A 19,473-nucleotide genomic window follows, 5' to 3' on the forward strand; every position below is an offset into this window, starting at 1 on the left:
TAATTAAACCTATTTCATTGAGAACTGTTACATATTGATGTTTTCTAAATAATTAATTTTCTTGAATTTGCAGTTGATGCTGCTTTTTTTCGTGTGTGTGTGTGTGTGTGTGCGTGCAGGGTTAGTCATATGAAACTGAATTTTTCAATGAGCCCTATAGCCAACTACTGCATGCAGTTAATTAACGTAACCTCAGTACCGTGATGAAGCCGTGGGTACCGTCCACGTCATTCAAAACCGCATGCTGATTGCACCAGGGATTTGTGTCTCCTCGATTTAGCCAAGGTGTCCTTTTCAAAATAAGCATCTGAACAGGTGGCTTATCAGATCTGCCCATTAATGAGGACGGCTGCACAGCACAAGGTTTAATGGGGTTCTGAACACCAGCAGCATTTTGTGGTTTAAAAGTGTAGAAATCCCTGCTCGGCTGTTTAGAGATGGAGAGGATAACCCAGTGATCTATGGGAGCTTTAAAGCCCCAAATTGCATTCACCTAATTGGTGGGAAGATTACTGCAGCAGGACTGAAATTGGATTATTAGTATACTGGACAGGGCCATTTTTTCCAGCAAACTCTGCTTTAAAAAAAAAAAAAATTTGAACACTGTTTTATCCCTGTAACCCCAAAGGCATGTGCTGCAGGCTGACTCGGTTTGTGGCTTGATTTTGAAAATAAGCATTTCTGTAGCTAATTGTGCTCCACTAATCATCTGAAAAAGGAAGAAAGTTACAAAGCGAGGTTGTCTTGATTCCTTTAGTTGCATTACTTTTATTTACAAACTTGACAATTGTGTTGCTGGAGCATCCTTTGAGGCAACTGCAGGCAAACAGCACCTTCAAAATCACAATGGGAGTTTAGAATCACAATGCAATGGCCTGTCTGCAGTGAACTGTACTGCAAGTATTCTGTACCCAGGTGAGAAGCACTTACTACAAATGGGCATGGGAAGATGATGGGCAGTTTCTTAAACATACCAGCGTAATATTTAACATACCAATACAATATGTCAGTGTGTCAGGTGTACTTTAAACCATAGCCATAAAACTGAACTAAAAGATATGTCCATTTAAAAAAGCTCATTTGTGTTTCTGTCTGCACTTAATGCTTCAAAATTCTTTTAATCGCAAAGGTCTTTTCATAAATGATATATACAGCAATGGAAAGTTTCTGTATTTTGTATGGGTAGGGTACATCCTAACTAGTTTTTAAAAAAAAAAATCTTGTTCTGAAAAGGCATTTTCTCTGAGAATTGAGTTTCTGAATTATTTACGGCGCAGAAAAGATTTTCAGATCTGTTTTGCTCAGCGCAGGCTTTTCGGATTCAGAGCTACAGTAAATAGCCAGTTCATCTCATCAGCCAAGAATCTAACACCCAGTGAGCAGATGAGTCCTGCCAGCCTGGACTCCTTCACTGCAGCTGTCAGTCTTCACTCCTCTGTCTGTCTCACTGTCCATTCAGACACAGGGGGAGGAATGTGTGTTCATTCAGATTTCCTCTCCTCACTGTTAAATTCACACTTCATTCCCGGGGCGTGGGAATAACTGGCGCTCCGGTCCCAGCGTTCCCATCACAACGTCCTCTCGGCTCGCTGACCCTAAATCTGTGGGGATTAAAAAAAAAACAACAACTGGGCATTTCATAGAAAAAGAGATACCATCCCCCAAACACACACACCCACACATACACACACACACACACACACACTCTCACCCACACACCATAATATAAGGGCTGGCCTGGTTTTGTTAGGTTGTGGTACAGCCACTTATTAACACACATGTTCCTGTGTGGCTTCTTGTGGCATCCAAAGCATGTGGGAACCCTATGGCTTGCTGCTCTTTAAAACTAGCAGCTAGAAATCCTAGACAGAGACGTTTATAGACTAGGGCTGTATCTCTAGATATCTGACGGCATTAGTGCAGGCAGGCTGCCAAGACGAGTATCTCCTTTCAGCGTCTACGCAACAGAATCTACACATTTTCAAAGTTTGCACTCTGGAAGACACAGACTGATTCACTGAGATTCGACAGCGTTTCATTTCATTGACGTGTATTAGGCTCCCTGGTGGGACTCACATTTTGCACAAACCCACGCCTCCTCTGCAGAAAGCAGTGACGGGTTACATGAAATTACGATTATTAAATTAGGATCTAAAAGCTGTCGTGACACAGTATCTTATCACATGTGACATAGCATTGCAACACACCACAGCAATGCTGCTACCCTTTAAATGAACCTCCTTCTCCCAGCCCCTCCACTCCCCACTGCGCTTTTTGTTTGTGTTTTTTGGTAATTCATTCTCCTACTGCTAAATATGTACACAGCTGTGCCTGTGTTGCACCGCTGCAGGGATCTGTGCCCAGATGCATCATTACACAAACTACAGTACAAGAAATGTTTTATTGCAATGCAAATACAGAGAGGTACCGTACATGTGTCGTGTGGATGTCCTTTTCACTGCAAGCTGCTGTTGAGTTTATTTTTATCTTAACCTACACTGTAGGTCATGGCAGCTATCTTGTTGTTGATAATCTTGGTAGGCTGCTGAAATGTCTCAAGGATACAAAATAAGAACTGGCCCTGAAAAGCTCTTTTGAGACGAATAGTCTTGTATAGATCACCCTAGCCTCACAGCTGGAGGACTGCTTCTGTAGATATCTGTGGAAACTGAAGTGTGTCTTCATAGTCCTGTATACATACAGCCTACCATCTCTAGTGCAGTATATCCTTGCTGCCAGGGGAAATACTGTCTGAGGCACTCCGGCCGTGTGCAGTATTGTATCTGAATGCAAAACTCAAATGAATTTCTTGAGCATCCAGTGTAGAAAGCAATCTTGTACCTGGGTATGAATCTCTTTCTGTAGCCTCTTCTATTAACATGCTGGAAATGCATGACGCATCTAAATGTACTGCCAAAATGAAACCGCTTTGTTAGTGTGGCTGGGTCGGGTTGCCATGGCAGCTCGCTTACTGCTCTGCTAACACTCTTCCCTCTTTTGCAGCAGCTTTATTTTTTTTATTTAATTGTATTCTGTTGACAAGTCCCCTCAGGATTGTAGCTCCTCTACAGTGAGCAGAAGATAACCCTGTGCTCAGCTCAGACTGGCAGCCTGTCCGGGCGTATCCGCTGTGCTGGTTGTTTTTCAGTACAGCGTCTCCGTATCAACAGCCAGGTTGCCTCCTGAAGTCAGTTTGGTTAAAAACTCACTCTGTATAACATAACACTCACTCACTCACACATACTGTCACTCTGTCACTCTCTCACACTCTCACATACTCTCTCACACACACTCACACTCACTCACTCACACATACTGTCACTCTCACACTCTCACTCACATACTCTCACTCTCACACTCTCACACTCTCACACTCACTCACACACACACGGTCAGAGTCAGCAGTAGATTGGAATCCACTGGCTTTGTTTTCTTCTATTCAATTGGAAGATGAAATACCTCTGATGATGACTAAGTAAAGAGACACTGAAAGGACAAGCATTGACTCAGGCATGAAAAGGCTGTAATGGGAGGGGGACCCTCAACAGTCATCAAGTATTTCTGTGAATATTGTAGAAGAGAAGGAAAGAAAAATGGATTCGTATTTGCAATAAAAAGCTTTAAGCCACAAATCAACTGGTGTTCCACAGCAACCTGACAGCTGTGTTGTTTGAGATGCAGAATAAGAACGAAGCCCAGATTTGTGTGTGTTTGTTTGAAGTATGTGACAGGAGCACAATGCAGCTGATTGAAAGGGAGTCGGAAGCAGAGTGGCTTCCTTGTGGGACCTGTGACAGGCTGCCCCGCTGCGGACCCAGACTAAAAGTCTCCTCGCTCGGGAAGTCACTGCAGGAACTAATTAGCCATTTCACAAAAGTAAACAGGGTTTTAATCTTCTGGAGAAGGCTTGTTTGGAACTGGGCAGCCTCTGTGGATAGCTGCAGAAAACTTGAAATATCTTTGACAGGATCTCTGCGCTGATTTGAAATTCTGTTTGACAGAGAGGGAGGGGAGGGAGGTGAAAGAAGAGGTTCTTTGTTGTTGTTTCCCAGCTTTTCAACTCCGAGCTCTTTCTGTGCAAAAAGGATGCGCAGCAACGATGCTCATGGTGAGCCCAGAGCCCGTACCCTGTGTTTGAGCAGGAAAGGGCTGTGAGGCCCTGCTTCCTGTCAGAAAGCTGTGAAGAGTAGACGTGTTTCCACATATCCAGAGGGGGGTGCGTGCAGTAGATGTGTTTCCATATATCCAGAGGGGGGTGCGTGCCAGTAGATGTGTTTCCACATATCCAGAGGGGGGTGCGTGCCAGTAGATGTGTTTCCACATATCCAGAGGGGGGTGCGTGCCAGTAGATGTGTTTCCACATATCCAGAGGGGGGTGCGTGCAGTAGATGTGTTTCCACATATCCAGAGGGGGGTGCGTGCCAGTAGATGTGTTTCCACATATCCAGAGGGGGGTGCGTGCAGTAGATGTGTTTCCACATATCCAGAGGGGGGTGTGTGCCAGTAGATGTGTTTCCACATATCCAGAGGGGGGTGCGTGCCAGTAGATGTGTTTCCACATATCCAGAGGGGGGTGCGTGCCAGTAGATGTGTTTCCACATATCCAGAGGGGGGTGCGTGCAGTAGATGTGTTTCCACATATCCAGAGGGGGGTGCGTGCCAGTAGATGTGTTTCCACATATCCAGAGGGGGATGCGTGTCAGTAGATGTGTTTCCACATATCCAGAGGGGGGTGCGTGCCAGTAGATGTGTTTCCACATATCCAGAGGGGGGTGCGTGCAGTAGATGTGTTTCCACATATCCAGAGGGGGGTGCGTGCCAGTAGATGTGTTTCCACATATCCAGAGGGGGGTGCGTGCCAGTAGATGTGTTTCCACATATCCAGAGGGGGGTGCGTGCCAGTAGATGTGTTTTCTATTGGAGATTCATTCAAAACGTTGCAGCTGAGCTCTGCAGGTACATTAGAGATGTGTGAGAGCGTGTTTTGCAGTGGCAGTTAAGTTTAAGCAGTGTACCACCTAGCCGCATGTCAGGACTGTGCAACGATGATTAATGTACTGGAGAAATGTATTGCTTTAGTAGTCCGCTTCCTTTTTTGTGTATTTATAGCGAAAACAGAAGTTCAGTCTGATACTAACTGCGATAGACTTTAAATAGCTTATGAAGCATGTTTTGTTCTGAACGAAAAACAGAACAGTAAATGTCCCAAAAGAAGAGCGAGCCAATCATGCGTGCCCCCTACACCATTTCTTTGCTGTGCCCTGGAGTAGAAGCTTTGGGCAGCTTTGTAAGCAGGGTCCTATGTGTCTTCGAGAGCCCCTTTCTTTCAGACCCAGGACAGGTTGAAAAGGCTCAAAGCTTCTCCACATCCTGTGCTTCAGCCTGCTTTTGGTTTGAAAATTTCCTGGAATCGGGCAGAAGTCACATTTTTTCATCAGCTAAGAAAAGCAGCCCTCTGTGATGTGTATTTGCAGTGCAGAAATGTTAAGAGGAAGCGTAGCTGAAATGGCATCGCCTTCCAATGAAGAAGATGAACCAACATGAGTTCACCTTCATGTGATATCTCAAGCAGTTATCACTGCGGGGAGGGGGTCGTGGAAGTCATGCAGCACGCACACATGCCTCCTATTGATCCAGGAGCAAGCATTATTCAAGCTGGTGCTGCAGAGGAGCCATCTATAGCTTGTCTTTCAGCAGGACCCTGAACTGTACAGCGTGTGTACAGCGTGGGAGGAGAGGAGCTCAAACATTTCACTTTGATGGCAATCTACAGTGCAAGAGCCTTTTATCACTGTCTCACTTTTATTAAACATGAATTTGTGGGGGGGGGGGGCTATGCACAGTAAACATATAAAGTATAGAGCAGGTTCCAGCTATTAATCCCGTGGATAGAGCAGTCCTATAGAGCAGGTTCCAGGTATTAGACCTGGCCAGCCTGCACTCGTGGTGGCTGTGCTATTGAAATGGGTTGTTGTTGTTCTCTTCTCTGTCAGGGTTCGAGTTGCTTTACCAGCCAGAGGTGGTGCGTCTGTACCTGTCGCTTCTCACCGAGAGTCAGAACTACAACACGCTGGAGGCTGCGGCCGGGGCTCTGCAGAACCTCAGTGCAGGACAGTGGACTGTGAGTACACCCTGATCTCAGTGCAGGACAGTGGACTGTGAGTACACCCTGATCTCAGTGCAGGACAGTGGACTGTGAGTACACCCTGATCTCAGTGCAGGACAGTGGACTGTGAGTACATCCTGATCTCAGTCCTGTATACTCATATACAGCCCGTATACAGATATGGGACTCTGCAGAACCTCAATACAGTCTACCCGCTGAGCTGACACAGCGTGCATCCGCTGTGGTTTTTCAGGCTAGGCTTACACTGTCCCCATAAACTTTAAGAATGTCTCTTATCATACCTTTTGAATTGGAGGCAAGGACAGACGGGTCTTCAGTGCATCTTGGTCAGAAGCAGAAATATTGTAAAGCTGACTGCTGCCACCTAGTGGGGATGGTTTGCACAGAAACTGGGTTCAATAATTTCTGCTGGAGTAATTATTTTGATTAGTCTGAAATGCATTTATTTATTTAATTTTGCACAAAATGCTTTTTTTTTTTTTTTTTGATGCACCAATATCACACCGAGTGTCAAAGACTCCAATTCATTTTTATCTCGGTAAAAGCTGCTGGAAAATGTGTCTGTGGTGTGTTAATCCAACCCCCCCCCCCCAAAAAAAAAACATTGCTAGTCCAAATCCAGGACAGATTTCCACTGGTAGATTTCCACTGTTCAGGGATCTGTTAAATTACAGGTTGCGTGTGCAGAAGTGTTCCTGACTGTCATGTGACTCTGCTCTTGTGTTCTATTGGCTGTATTGCACATTGCATGTCTCCTGCTGGCTGTGTGCTGCATTGTCATTTGTATTCTTTCCGGCAGTGGTCGATGTACATCAGAGCTACTGTTCGGAAAGAGAAAGGCCTGCCGATCCTGGTGGAGCTGCTGAGGTCCAACTCAGACAAGGTGGTGCGGGCGGTGGCCATCGCTCTCCGAAACCTGTCCATCGACCGCCGCAACAAAGACCTGATAGGTACTGCAGCTTCCTTCTCTTACACCCTCTCTCTATCGCTGCTGTCCACAGAGGAGCTCCAGGTCACTCCTCCCAGGAAAATCCATCTGGATGCAGGGTGATTCATAAACAACCCACCATAAGAAAAGAAACATTATCACAGAACACACAGTGCCGATGAACATGTGGACTTGATGCTTAGTGCAGCAGAGGCCTTCAATGAGAAACAACCAGACAGGCCAACGACAAGCCCCATGCCCGCTGTGCAGTATCCTGTGCCGTACGGAGCTCAGTTTGTTGTTTATGAACCACCCTGAGCAGACGCGTCTGAACAAGGCTAGCTCCATGAGTAAGTGTGAAGGACATTAGGAACTCATGATTACTTTCGTTGGAATTTAAAATGACTTGAAGGTCCGGCTCCTAAGCATTGCCTTCAGTTAGTTGTCAGATCAGCTGCTTGTCCTCGGGTTACTGACGAGCGTCTGCTGTCCTTGCTTGTTTTGTTTGTGTCGATCCAGGCAGCTATGCCATGCGGGACTTGGTGAGTAACTTACCCAGCGGGCAGCAGAGACCAGCCAAGAACCTGGAGGAGGACACGGTGGTGGCCATTCTCAACACCACCCACGAGATTGTAACAGACAGCTCGGAAAATGCCAGGTCCCTGGTACAGGCACAGGCCATCGGGAAGCTTGTAGCCATCAACAAAACCAGGTGTGACCCTCCTTCTAACCATTGTCTTGTGAGTCCCAAACACAGCCAGCTCCCCCGTGAACGTTTGAATGTGTGCATAATTCAAATAGATTACTGATGAACTGCCCTGCGCCTCATGTTTTATTGAACGTGCTATTTCGTGTATTCCAGTTGAGACAGCTGATGTATCTTTGAATTGTGATCAAGCATTATAGATTATTCAGCTGAGCTTCTGAATTCTGATAGACCCCTGACTTACTTTTTTTTTTGAACGTGCCGATTTGAACGCAGCCAGTCTTCGAGAGAGACGAAGGCAGCCTCTCATGTTCTGCAGACGGTGTGGAGCTACAAGGAGCTGAGGAACGCTCTGCACAAGGAAGGCTGGAACAAAACGCATTTCCAGGTACTGCCAAGCCTCTGTAGATAAAGCCTGGCTTGGGTCTTGTGGCGCTCTGTGTTCCACCGTAATAAAAAGGCATGACTTCTTTAATGCAGTCAGAATATTACACTATATAAATACACGTTCTGTGAATCAAGCTGTTAGTTTCCTAACACATTCCTGATTTCTATGCACCTTCCTCTAGCCCGCAGCAGCTGCCCCTCCCAAAGGTTCAAAGAGTGGAGGGAAGCCCGGGTACGACGACAGCACTCTACCATTGATGGAGAAGAACCAAGGTCAGTGCCGGGGATGAGTACACCCAGCGTATATACAGATACAAGCAAGAGGCAAACACACCTTCTGAGGATAAACCAGTAACCTTTGCACTGGAGGAAAGAGAAGGCACATTGTATCGGTGATGAAGGCGGCATAGTGTATCAGTACTGCTTTCTTTAATAACTCACTGACCCCTACTGTCACTGTATGTACAGGTAGGATGTGGTGCATTTATAAATCCAGCTTTAGCATAAAGCAAAGAAACAGGGAAGCCCGGTAAGATGTGGCATCGTCTTCACAAGGGAGTCCTGTGCACGACAGCAGTGAAACATTCCACAGTACAGGAAGCCTCATTCCCACCATTAATATTACTCTGCATGCTCGCGAATAAAGAAACAAAGTAAACTAAAATAAAGTGTTCATTTTAATAAACGACTTCGTTTACTGAGTATGACCAATTTTATACTTTGACTTGCTCTTAATCTTGAACTAGTGTTACAATCAGAAGTAATCAACATCGCCATTTTTTCCATATCCCTTATACAAATCTCTTCAATCCCCACTGGTGGGTTTTCATGCCCCTGTGGATCGGATCAAGAGAATTCCTTTTGAAATGTACGTTTAGCAGTGCATTGAAAACGGACTATGAATACTTTGCAGGAAACAAGAAATCTGGCAGTGCTGATATGATACCAATGGATGAACTTGGGCCAGGTAAGTTAGAATTCGCATGCCTTAAAAAAAGTGTTAAATACGGGAAATGGTAAAAAACAAAACAACGCAGCACTATTAAATACCATTTCAAATGATTCCAATCCTTTCAATACTTGGACAACACTGACTGCTCCACCTGGCCTGTGCAGAGGGCTTGGTTTTGGGAATGATCGCAAGCATAAGGCAGAGCCCTCCCGCCTGTCTCGGACGCAGCTCGGGTGTTAGACAGACTTTTCTCATGTTTCCATTCATCTCTCTATTGATGATCCCGCTGCTGCTGTCGCCAGGACGCTCCTGTAAAGATGTTTCACAAGCCCGCGGGCTCGGACAGCATTGAAAGAGGGAAAGCGGTTTTCACGAGTTAGAAAGTTAAAAGGCAGCAGCCGACACCCTGTTTAAAACCCTCTCTGTGTTCACCTGTGGTTCAGCTCAGCCAGGCCTGAGAGCCTTTCCTGCACAGCCTCTGCTTGTCACTTCCCATCTCAGTCAGCAGAGGTCCACACACCAGCATGATTGACACTAACTGGAATCGTGTTCATTAGTCTCTGTTCAGGGGGTGGGCCTCACTCAGCCCAGCTCACCCCACCATTCTGAATCTCCCTGAGCAAAGTAAAGGAGACGAGTGTTACAAGACAAACACATTAAAAAAACATGCCTCCCTGAAAAACACCCTGCAACATGGAAGTACATGTCCGGTCTTATGCTTATTAGGTGCAAGTTTCATCATTTTAGCTGAGAATTGTATCTGGTTTGCATTTTTCAGTGAGATATTGGTGTGTGTTGACTTTCGTATCTAACTTAATGTTATAAAGGCTGACCATATATATGCATACAAACAAGCGCTGTGAATTTCTGTCGGTAATCTTGTTACGTTTTATGTAGCGGTACTGTAAAAAGCTTTGCTAATAAATGTAGACACACATTTGTGTCTTTATCACGGAATTGATTAAGCCAGGGAGTGCCTGTCCTGTTTAGACAGGCGAGTGACGGACTCGTTCCTTCCATTTCAGATGCATATTCAACGATTGATCACAGAGACAAAGAGAGCAAGTTCAAAACTAGAGAAGGATCGAGGGACGTGGCAGAAAGGGATCCTTTAAAGGTAACACAGCACCAATCTGTGGTTTAAAAAAACAACAAAAAAAATGCAGTTTAAGTGTGGTCAGGATTAAAAGAAAGAGTGGATTTACAAACAAACTCCATTTTAATACACTTTGTGTTTGTTTAGCAGCAAGTTGGTGGAGAAATACAAAAGCACAGGGGTGCAGTTATTACAGTTTAAACAAACCAGGGCTGGTTAAAGCAGGCGCTTCCAGCTGCTGTGAGCCAGGGCGAGGTGATAACACAGGCAAGGGCAGAGAGAGACCCACGCCTACCTTATCAAACACAGCGAGGGGAGATAGCAGCAGTGCATTTGAACCCTCCCCCCCATGTAGCCGTTTGTGAATAAATTCCCCTGTGTTGCTAATGAGAGTGCGCTGCAGACTCTGTGACAGTGGCAGGACGCCCAGCAGCTTGCCTCCTGCGGACGCATGGCACTGGAGCACTGCACATGAGTGTGTGTGGTTCTTCTAGTCGTTAATCATCTGCTCATTTTAAGAGCTTCTTTCTCCCTCCACTTCTTTCCTTCCTAATGTAAATAACCTCCTGCGCACATCAGTGGATTCCCAGCCTGCCATGTTAACGCTGTTCAGAATTCATTCGAATTTCGTCCGGGAAGGTTACCCGGGGTGTTTTATGAATGCTGCATGAACTAAAATGTCTCTGTGGTTTTAAGGGTTTATGTTCATTTGAACCCCCCCCCCCCTCCTCTATTTATTTGCTGGGATGGAGTAAAGTTCTGTTTTTACGCTGTGGCTTTTTGATTTGCATGCTTTTTAAAATGTGTATTTCGATTTTCTTCTTTTTTTATTGTATTGCTTTAACTGTGTGGACTAACCCCGGCTTCCTCTCCTCTCTTTGTTTTGTTCTTTTTAATGCTGTTTGGCTGTTAACCCATTTCCCTGTTGCTGCAGAATGACACAAATAGGAAAAACTTTATCAGGAGCAACAGGCCCTCAGTGAATCTGGTGGATGCGTGTGATACTGAACATCAGCCTGTTGACTCCTGGGTCTAATTGCATGCATGGTAGGTCTGCTTTGGTCCTGTGACTGAGATAAGAATCTATTATTATTATTATTATTATTTTACTTTGATGTTTGTCGGACTGCTTAATCCAGAGATGCTGTCTGAAGCCAGACGTGTCTTTATATTAATAATCCTCTACCAAACCACTGGCTGCTTTCATTGTCAATCTGGTGTAGTGCAATCACACTGAATGTGAAGTGTCAATCAAAAACTCAAATCCGTCATGTAAAACAGGCTTCATAATCCATAGGCTACGCTGTAGTAATCTGTATGTTAAGTATTTTGCAAACGTATCAACCGTTTATGAGATTATACCCAGATGAGCGACAACGTTTCTTAAAAAGGTACATTGTCAGTGCTGTATACCCCTTAGGACCAGTGTGCTGTGCATTGTGTTCCTGGCATGTGCTTTCTCATTTCTTCATTTCATTTTCACTGTGGGGTCATGATATGGGAGCTTTAGTGGATTGTTAGACTTGTGTTTCTCTCGTTCACCACCAGACCCATCTGAGCTGTGTTAAACAAACGGCACAGCGACTGTCTGCTGACTCCTTCTGTTTCTTTTTTTTTTTTTTTTTTTTTTTGCAGGCTTAAATTTAAAATTGCAATCCTGAATTTTAAAAGAGGATCTCACGTTTCACCACTGCCATTCGACTTGGAGGTCATTTTCTTTGTGGACATGCCAGTGGACTTTAAAAAAAAAAAAAAAAAAAAAAAAAAAAAAAAAACACACACAACAAAAACTATTTATCATTACATGAACTTACTGTGCTTTTCAACAAATGAAAAAAAAACAATTAAAAAAACCCTACGTACTACTGTCATATCAACATTCCCACCAGGCGTAGCAACCCCTGCCCCAGAACGAGCTCTCATGGGATTGGTCGGATTCTGCAGTTTATCCAGAAGGTAGTTGGTGTCGAGTAAGAGAATAGAAGGTTTGTGGTGGGAACACTTGTTTCATTGAAAAAAAAGGTAAAACTAAAAACTTTAACTGTATTTTAGAACAGTCACAAGTGTTAGTACTTATTTTATTTTTTTAAGCAAAAAAAAAAAGTTCCGTTCTTGCAGAGCGTATTGTGAGCAGACACCTGCCTAGAATCTGCTCTCCAAGAACACAGACAAAAACCATTCAGTGTTTTTCATTTTGAGTTTTGGATTGGTTTCCTTTCCTATGTTTGTTTTTTTTGTTTTAGTTTTGAAGAACGAGGGAGTGAATGTCGGTTTGATGGATTTCTAGGGGGAAGAATGTTTCTTTGTTTGGATTGAGTTTGGGGCTGGAAAGCACAAGGGTAGTAGAATCCTCTTGGAGAGTATGCTAATGCGATCTACACAATGCTTGCTTCATTAACGTTCTCCATGTAAAGAGTTTCACTGTTTTTAATTCACCGCAAGGTCGGTTTAAAGTGCAAGACATGACGGAGGTGTTCAAGCGTCTTTTGAACCAGGGCAGCCAGCAATGAAGATCTCAGTTGCTAATCAGGGCCTGAGGGAAGTGTGGAATGCCATAGTGTAATATGGATCCAATCTGTGTGGTTCTGCGTATCCCAGCAATGTAGAGCAAACAAATCACAAACAGTATGCAGATGTACTCGGAGGTCTTGGACTTGGCTAACCCTTTCTTCAAAGAAGACAATGGAGTATTTGCTATGTGAGCAGGGAGCATGTTCCACATTGCAGTTAACCTGCCTCTTCAGCGATTTCACACCTCTCTTAACAAGTCCAGCTTTGGTTTGTATTAAAAAAAAAAAAAAAATTTCAATGTTGTGCATAAACAGTGTGTGTTGGGGAGGGAGGTTTCATCTCCTTTGAAAGCATTTTATATTTTTGTGTTGGTTTTATAAATGTATATGAAGAAAACGTAACCCAAACGTGTTCGCTGGTGTTTGTGCATTGTGACGTGTGGATGTGTACCGGAGACCCCTGCATTGCACATCATCGGTGGAAGAGAAGCCGTGGAGTTCTGGCTGCAAATCCGCCGAGGCGCGTCGCGCACTCATTTGTATTTTGTAACAGCACAAGTAAAATATATATATATATATATATATATATATATATATATATATATATATATATATATATATATATATTTATATATATATAATCTACTACTACTTCTTTTGTTTAAAGAAAGAAAAAAAGGAAATAAATCCAGAGATTCCTAACCTGGTTTCCAGATTCTTAAGAAGCTCCAGTTTTAGCTGCAGGGGTAGACAGAGGTCAGAGAGGTCCCCTTTAACCAGCTTTCAGTGCAATGCCGTTCGCAAGAGAGACACTAACCAATACAATGAGATGTACATATACATATACATACACATACACACACACATACACTTATACATATATATATATATCTGTATGCGTTACTCTGATTTTGATGCATCTTTTTAAAACCCTTTTTCAAGCAAGCATGATAAAGTGAAATGTAATCTAATCTGTTCACTCTACTGCCATCTCTGTTGGTGTTACTTACATTGAATCATTCGGAGTAGCCAGAGGACGGAGGGCTAGCGACTCACAGCTTAAAGCAGGGCTTGTGTTAGTTTAAGAAATAAAAAGATGACTATTACGGTTTCCGGTTGGGCATATTGCCTTGGAAGGGATGCATGAGCTGCCTAAAATACTGGAGGGAGGGGGGGGGGGGGGGGATGACAAAACCAAACCAAACCCTCAGCTATGTGTCGGGTTCTGTGTTCATTTTTCTTTTTTCTTTTCCAATGCACTTTATTGCCCCAATGCACGCCCTGGAATGGCTGTGGGCTGCTCCACACACATCAGTCATAGTGATGAATCAAGCACACGCTCTGCTCTCCAGGATCCATAAGGCTGATTCATGCATTCATCTGCTTGTTCCTTCATCCATTCATTAAAGCTGAGAATGGCATGTGCCTGCGTTAAAGTACTATTTCTTTACTATGTGATTTTTTTGAAAGTCTTGTATTTTTTTAAAATATGCTACAAAGAAATATATTGCTAGTGTAACAATATTAACTTTTGATTTTAAAATGAGCAAGAACCCAGATTTAAAAAGATTAATAATACTTTTATAAGATGGCAAGAACTGTCTATCCCTGGGTGCTGTTTAGCAGTGTGCTACCAAAGGGCCTGAAATAGTAGTTGTTGTTTTTTTAAGAAAAGGCCAGGGGTTTGTTGCTGTATATATATTAAACTGTACTTTTAACCATACTGATACAAAACTTGCTGTGAACGAACTCGAATGAACAACAGCTGAAGAAATGAAGAACGAGCAAGCCCTACCGATGTAGATATCTCTGATCAAAATTGTTTAAATAAAAGTAACTGTAATACTTAGTAGCAAATGTGTTTGTAACTATCATGTGCCTTAAACTTTTCATGGTAGATTAAAAAAGAACAATAACCATGTGTTTTATATACTGTTACGCTTAGCGTTATCAATGTAGTCTCTAGACAGCTGGGGTTTTGCATTGTACTATATTGTATTGTAACCCTGAAAAGCGTGCAAACAGGTTTGATTTAGTAGCAGAGCAAGTGGTTTATGCTTTCGTAGGAATGGAAATCGACACTACAGTGACAGAATGTGTCATGTTAATTTCACTAATATCCTGCAGAGTATTCAGCTTGTTTAAAAGAACACAGGTTTGGAGAAATATCAATTTGGTGTGTTTTCAATAAACCATGCCTGGAAAGAACATGAAGGAAAATGGGCTGCTGCTTCATTTATTTTTCAGGTGATTTGCTGTGTAAAAGTGGCGACCTCACATGGGGACGGATAAAACAAAACTCTTCTAGTCTTTATATAGGGACGTATGGAAGATGCAAATGCATGACAGTCGGTTATGAAGATGCCGTTCCCCCCCATCTGTATAAAGTGAATGAAAAAATAATATTTCATGCATGAAAGGGTTAACTATATCCGTTCATTGATTTAACTTACTGATCAGTTGTTTTTTTAAGTAGGTAAGCAACGGTCCTCCAAGACTATAGACCAACTGGCATAGCCACCAGAGTGGCGTGCTCAGATTTCTTGATCAGACACATGCAGCAGCTCCATCACATCCATGTGAGATTCTGCACAGTTTACTCAGCATTCCACTCCAGGGGCTGCTGTGACCTTGAATTTTCCTCCCCATTCTTTGTTGTCTCCACCAGCTAAGTTGCATTGATCTGCAGCGATGGTTTCCCACAACTGCAATGCAAAGATGTAAACCAACTTTGTATTCCCCTGTATAAATGGTAAAGGTCAATGAAACACTGCAGTGCTAGATCCACACATCTCACTATTTATTACACTCTTTATATTTGCATTTAAAATCTACGTGAGCCCTGGATCTGAAATGTGTTTAGGACTAGAACGTATTTGAAAATCATGAAGATGTGTTCTGTCAAATGCTTTTGCTACACGAGAGATCAGGTCTTAACCTTTTGAAAAAACTGATTCCAACCTGGCATTAGAGCTTTAGTAATGCTTTATTAAACTGTCTTTGTAAAGAGGTGTCATTCGTGGCTGGCAACAGTGAAAAGGTTTTGAGCTGGATCATGAATGTGACGTGAGCCCGGTCACACGGACGGTCTAGCCCTTGTACACAGCCTTCTCTAGCCCGTCCTCGGCGTCCAGGTACTCCAGATGAGAGGGGTAGTAGGTGCAGTCGTACTTGGGGCTGCTGCGGACGTACTGCAGGAAGTCCGGGGCTCCAGGGAAGATGACGTTGTCTGCCAGTATGACTGTTCCCTTTCTCAGCAAACCCAGCTCCTGTGGGGGAGGAGGGGAGCATTGTTAATTAGAATGCACACAGTTTTCTTGTGGGTATTTGAAACACTGGCAGAAAAGGGTAAGAGAAGCAGTTATTTTGTGTAGTTACTACAAGAATTGAAATACATTGCCTTGTAAGCGCTTTGTAAATTACACCTGATCTACTGGCCTCTAGGCTATGTCAAGCATGCAGTAAAGTATTTAAGGGGAATGCAGTGGGATCCGTGACCCTGCATTGAAAGAATAAAGCTGTGCAGGAGGCTGAACTGTTGGTCCTTCCCTCTATTCCAGCTCCATGTATATTCTGAAAGATGAATGAAGATGTACAGTAAGAGCTGCAGGCAGCGTAGCACAATACCACCAGGCTGTCACGCTAAAGAACTGACCTGCTTCAAAAAAAAAGGCCTTTCACACAGAAGTAATATGACAGAGAGCAAGGGGAAGCAATTTGTCTTGTGGTGTATTAAGAGGTTATCACTGGATGTAAAAGCACAGGGGTAAAGGATGAATACCACATTCACATGGAATCCAGTAGATGAAGTACGGGTCCCGGAGGTATACAGAGTAGTCATATAGCTCACCTCCATAAGCTTGGTGTCAGGGAGGTAGCGGTCCTTCCAGTGGTCGATGAAGATGAAATCCACAGTGTCCACCGCGTGCTTCTTCTGCAGCTGCCGGATCACCTCGGAGGAGGAGCCCTCGAGAATCTGCACCTACAGGGAGTGAAGGAGGCAGCGCGCTCAGAGGAGCTGTTAAACCGAGGGAACACGGAGCCACTCTGTGGCTTGGAACTGGGTTTCAGGAGACTAGGTTTCAGGCCACTGCACGGCACACCAGGGGAGACAGGGTTCCATACAGCAAAGCAACCAGGTTTCAAGCCACTGTTCCTGAAAAACTGTCTGTGTTCCCTCAGCTGTAGAAGCGATCAGTATAGTGTGCTGTACGACACAAGCGCACATCCACAGCAGTCAGTAAGTGAAGCAGGTGAAAATCAGCTTGTACATCACACAGCACCCGACTAGATTCTTATAATCTACAGTTAAACAACTTTACAAACGATTCATATTTCTGGAGGCTGGATTTCATAAATATTAGTCTACTGGTATGTATTATATCTATCTATCTATCTATCTCTCTCTCTCTCTCTCTCTATATATATATATATATCTATATCTATCTATATATATATATATAGCAAACGGATGACATCATTGATAAAAAAACATGGCGAAGCAATACAGTAAAATTAAAAGGTTCTCCAGTATTAACATGCTTCTAATAATCCTCAGTAATTCTCACTTACTAAGTATACTATAACTTCTAAACACTCAATGAGAAAGGTATAACTTTAAGAAAGTACTGTACTAGTTACCTTATCCTTCACCCCGGCAAACTCCAGAACCTGGCGTGCAATATCTGCATTGTCTCTGTTGAACTCCACAGTGAGGATCTGAGCGCCCTGTTTGAGCAGACGAGCCATTCTGACAGCAGAGTACCCGCAGTAGGTGCCCAGCTCCAGCACGAGGGAGGGGCTAGCTTCCTGCAAGACTCTGTCCAGGATTAAACCTGGGGAAGGCATGGCAGAGTTAAACACACTCACCACAATGACCTGACTTTCCATGTCAGAGTTAAACACACTCAATCACAGTGGCCTTATGGAGTTATATGGTAACCCCAGATGTAACACAAGGCACGAATGGACTTGCTGGGAGTATAAGGTCAGCAACTGCAGCTGTCTGAGAGCACCACACCACACACCTTTCTCATCCCCGACGTTCATGGCCCACTCCTGCTGACTGCAGTATTTGTCAATGGCATTCAGCACACTGGTGGGGTCCCCTGGCACAGCATGCTTCAGCACAAAATCCAGGATCCTCTGCTCCTTGCTTCTGCTGCTGAAGAGGCTCTTCATGTAGCCCTGAAGGTAAACGTGCCACGCCAGGTAGGCGCCTCCGTGGTGCTTAACCAGAGCCACGATCGCGAGCAGTACCAGGCCAGCGAGTCCGGCTGAGAGGACTGTGAGGAACTCCATCAGAAATGCTTTTAAAACCGAGGCACGTTTTGAGGAAAACTGTTCCTATTGCAGATCTTTAAAACAAACAAGATAGAAGGTGGCACGATTGCATGTGGGTTTTTTTTTAAATATAGGAAATTCAGTACATGTATCCTAAACCCTATTATTCAACTTGCACCTCTCAAACAGAAGAAAATAACACGTTAGAAAAATGAACCTCAAAAACGATTTCACTAAACGAGTTCAGTCCCTAACAGAATTGTAAACACTGGGTAACTTCTGAAACACGACGTGAACTTCTCACAAGTAGAAGACACCCCGCTTGTTTTAAGAGTTTCAAGTCGACACATCCACTGCTTGTTTACATTAATTATGGGATGGTCACCATAGTTCAACACAGACATTTTCTGCTGTCCCATTATATTCGCTCTCTTTGTTGTTGTTGCAAAACTAGACTTTGAAATTCAAGATAAGACAGATTCGGGCGTTCTGTTTTAGTTAGAATGAAGCTGAACGCTGCAAGTTCAATTCTAACTGTAGTTTAAATGCAACTGTACAAAACTCGGTCGAGTGTGAAAGCTGCAGAAAAGCGCAGTTTACCTTTGCTTGTGCCCGTGTTCTCGTTTGCCCGGATTACAGTCCGTGTTCTCGTTTGCCCGGATTGCAGTCTGTGTTCTCGTTGGAACGAGGTGAGTTAGCAGTCAGTCAGGGTTTTCACTTTCACTTTTTGGCTTCGAAGAGGGTGTGTCTGACAGGTTTCTCCACTCCGATCCCAACACACACAGAGACTATCAAGACCAAACTATGTGTAATCAGCTCAGTTCTGCTCAGTAGCAGCAGCTGTTCTGAACCGATTCTTTCAGTTCTTTTAAAAAAAAAATTGGCAAAACACACACAGGTGCCTTTAGATTTGACCTCATGCTTTTAGAGCTGTCGCTAAAAGAGCAATGCTGACAACTAGTGGCAACGTAACTGGAACATCAATAAACAAAAACTGAATCATTTAGTTTACTCAAATTAAAAAAGGAGACTAAGAAGCAGCAAATTAGATAAAAACGGAGTTACTGCTTCCGTGTTTATTTATTTTTTTTTTTTTTGCTAAACATTTTGTGTAAGACTGTATTTCCTCCAGAGGCGACACATTTTAAAATGCGATCAAAAGAGCCGCGTTCTACATCTCAGAGAGCCGTACAGTGTACTATGGACAGCCCTACACTTTATTCTTCACTGAGGCCACAATGAAGACAAAGCTTTAGTGTGAAAAGCCTTACATTGCTACTCTGGCCAACTACCATAACAAGCTGGCAATGAGGTTGATGTATAAATACCATGCTTACAGAATACCAGTACATTTCACTATACATACAGTACATTTCACTGTACCCTTGCTGACCCTTACAAAAAACATGGGATTGTATCGTTATCTGACCATGCTATATATTAACTATATATTGCAGTATAATGCATCTATAATACATACATCA

At 43.6% G+C, this 19,473-nt stretch overlaps 2 protein-coding genes across 15 annotated transcripts in view; one reads left to right on the plus strand and one right to left on the minus strand.

Moving 5' to 3' along the window:
- Nucleotides 1-14,926, plus strand: part of LOC117428388 (splicing regulator ARVCF-like) — a 106,152-nt gene extending 91,226 nt beyond the window's left edge. For 10 of the 14 annotated variants that reach the window (XM_058994157.1, XM_058994150.1, XM_058994152.1 and 7 more), the window contains 9 exons: nucleotides 5,994-6,121; nucleotides 6,927-7,077; nucleotides 7,575-7,767; nucleotides 8,038-8,149; nucleotides 8,331-8,421; nucleotides 9,062-9,115; nucleotides 10,126-10,217; nucleotides 11,131-11,243; nucleotides 11,832-14,926. In XM_058994157.1, coding sequence (XP_058850140.1) covers nucleotides 5,994-6,121; nucleotides 6,927-7,077; nucleotides 7,575-7,767; nucleotides 8,038-8,149; nucleotides 8,331-8,421; nucleotides 9,062-9,115; nucleotides 10,126-10,217; nucleotides 11,131-11,232 — 923 coding nt within the window. In that variant the 3' untranslated portion in view covers nucleotides 11,233-11,243; nucleotides 11,832-14,926. The remainder of the gene's footprint in view (nucleotides 1-5,993; nucleotides 6,122-6,926; nucleotides 7,078-7,574; nucleotides 7,768-8,037; nucleotides 8,150-8,330; nucleotides 8,422-9,061; nucleotides 9,116-10,125; nucleotides 10,218-11,130; nucleotides 11,244-11,831) is intronic. The other 4 variants (XM_058994164.1, XM_058994153.1, XM_058994158.1 and 1 more) reach the window with 3 other exon arrangements.
- A 747-nt stretch (nucleotides 14,927-15,673) lies between these two features.
- On the minus strand, nucleotides 15,674-18,876 carry LOC117428389 (catechol O-methyltransferase-like). The gene is made up of 5 exons (XM_034047324.3): nucleotides 18,590-18,876; nucleotides 17,734-18,063; nucleotides 17,348-17,541; nucleotides 16,557-16,688; nucleotides 15,674-15,975 (listed from the first exon to the last, which is right to left on the minus strand). The coding sequence occupies exons 2-5, from the start codon at nucleotides 18,005-18,007 to the stop codon at nucleotides 15,796-15,798; spliced, it is 780 nt and encodes a 259-aa protein (XP_033903215.1). The 5' UTR covers nucleotides 18,008-18,063; nucleotides 18,590-18,876; the 3' UTR covers nucleotides 15,674-15,795.
- Nucleotides 18,877-19,473: the final 597 nt, after the last annotated feature.

This window comes from Acipenser ruthenus, chromosome 21 (genome assembly GCF_902713425.1).
Source record: "Acipenser ruthenus chromosome 21, fAciRut3.2 maternal haplotype, whole genome shotgun sequence".
Classification (NCBI taxonomy): domain Eukaryota; kingdom Metazoa; phylum Chordata; class Actinopteri; order Acipenseriformes; family Acipenseridae; genus Acipenser; species Acipenser ruthenus.

Bases quoted from the DNA above. Each gene is read 5' to 3' on its own strand.
- LOC117428389 (XM_034047324.3), bottom strand. From the start codon at position 18,007: ATGGAGTTCCTCACAGTCCTCTCAGCCGGACTCGCTGGCCTGGTACTG. The intron at 17,542-17,733 runs GTGTGTGGTGTG...TGCCTTCCCCAG, and splicing joins GAACGTCGGGGATGAGAAAG to GTTTAATCCTGGACAGAGTC. The intron at 15,976-16,556 runs GTGAGCTATATG...CCTCCCCCACAG, and splicing joins CTGACACCAAGCTTATGGAG to GAGCTGGGTTTGCTGAGAAA.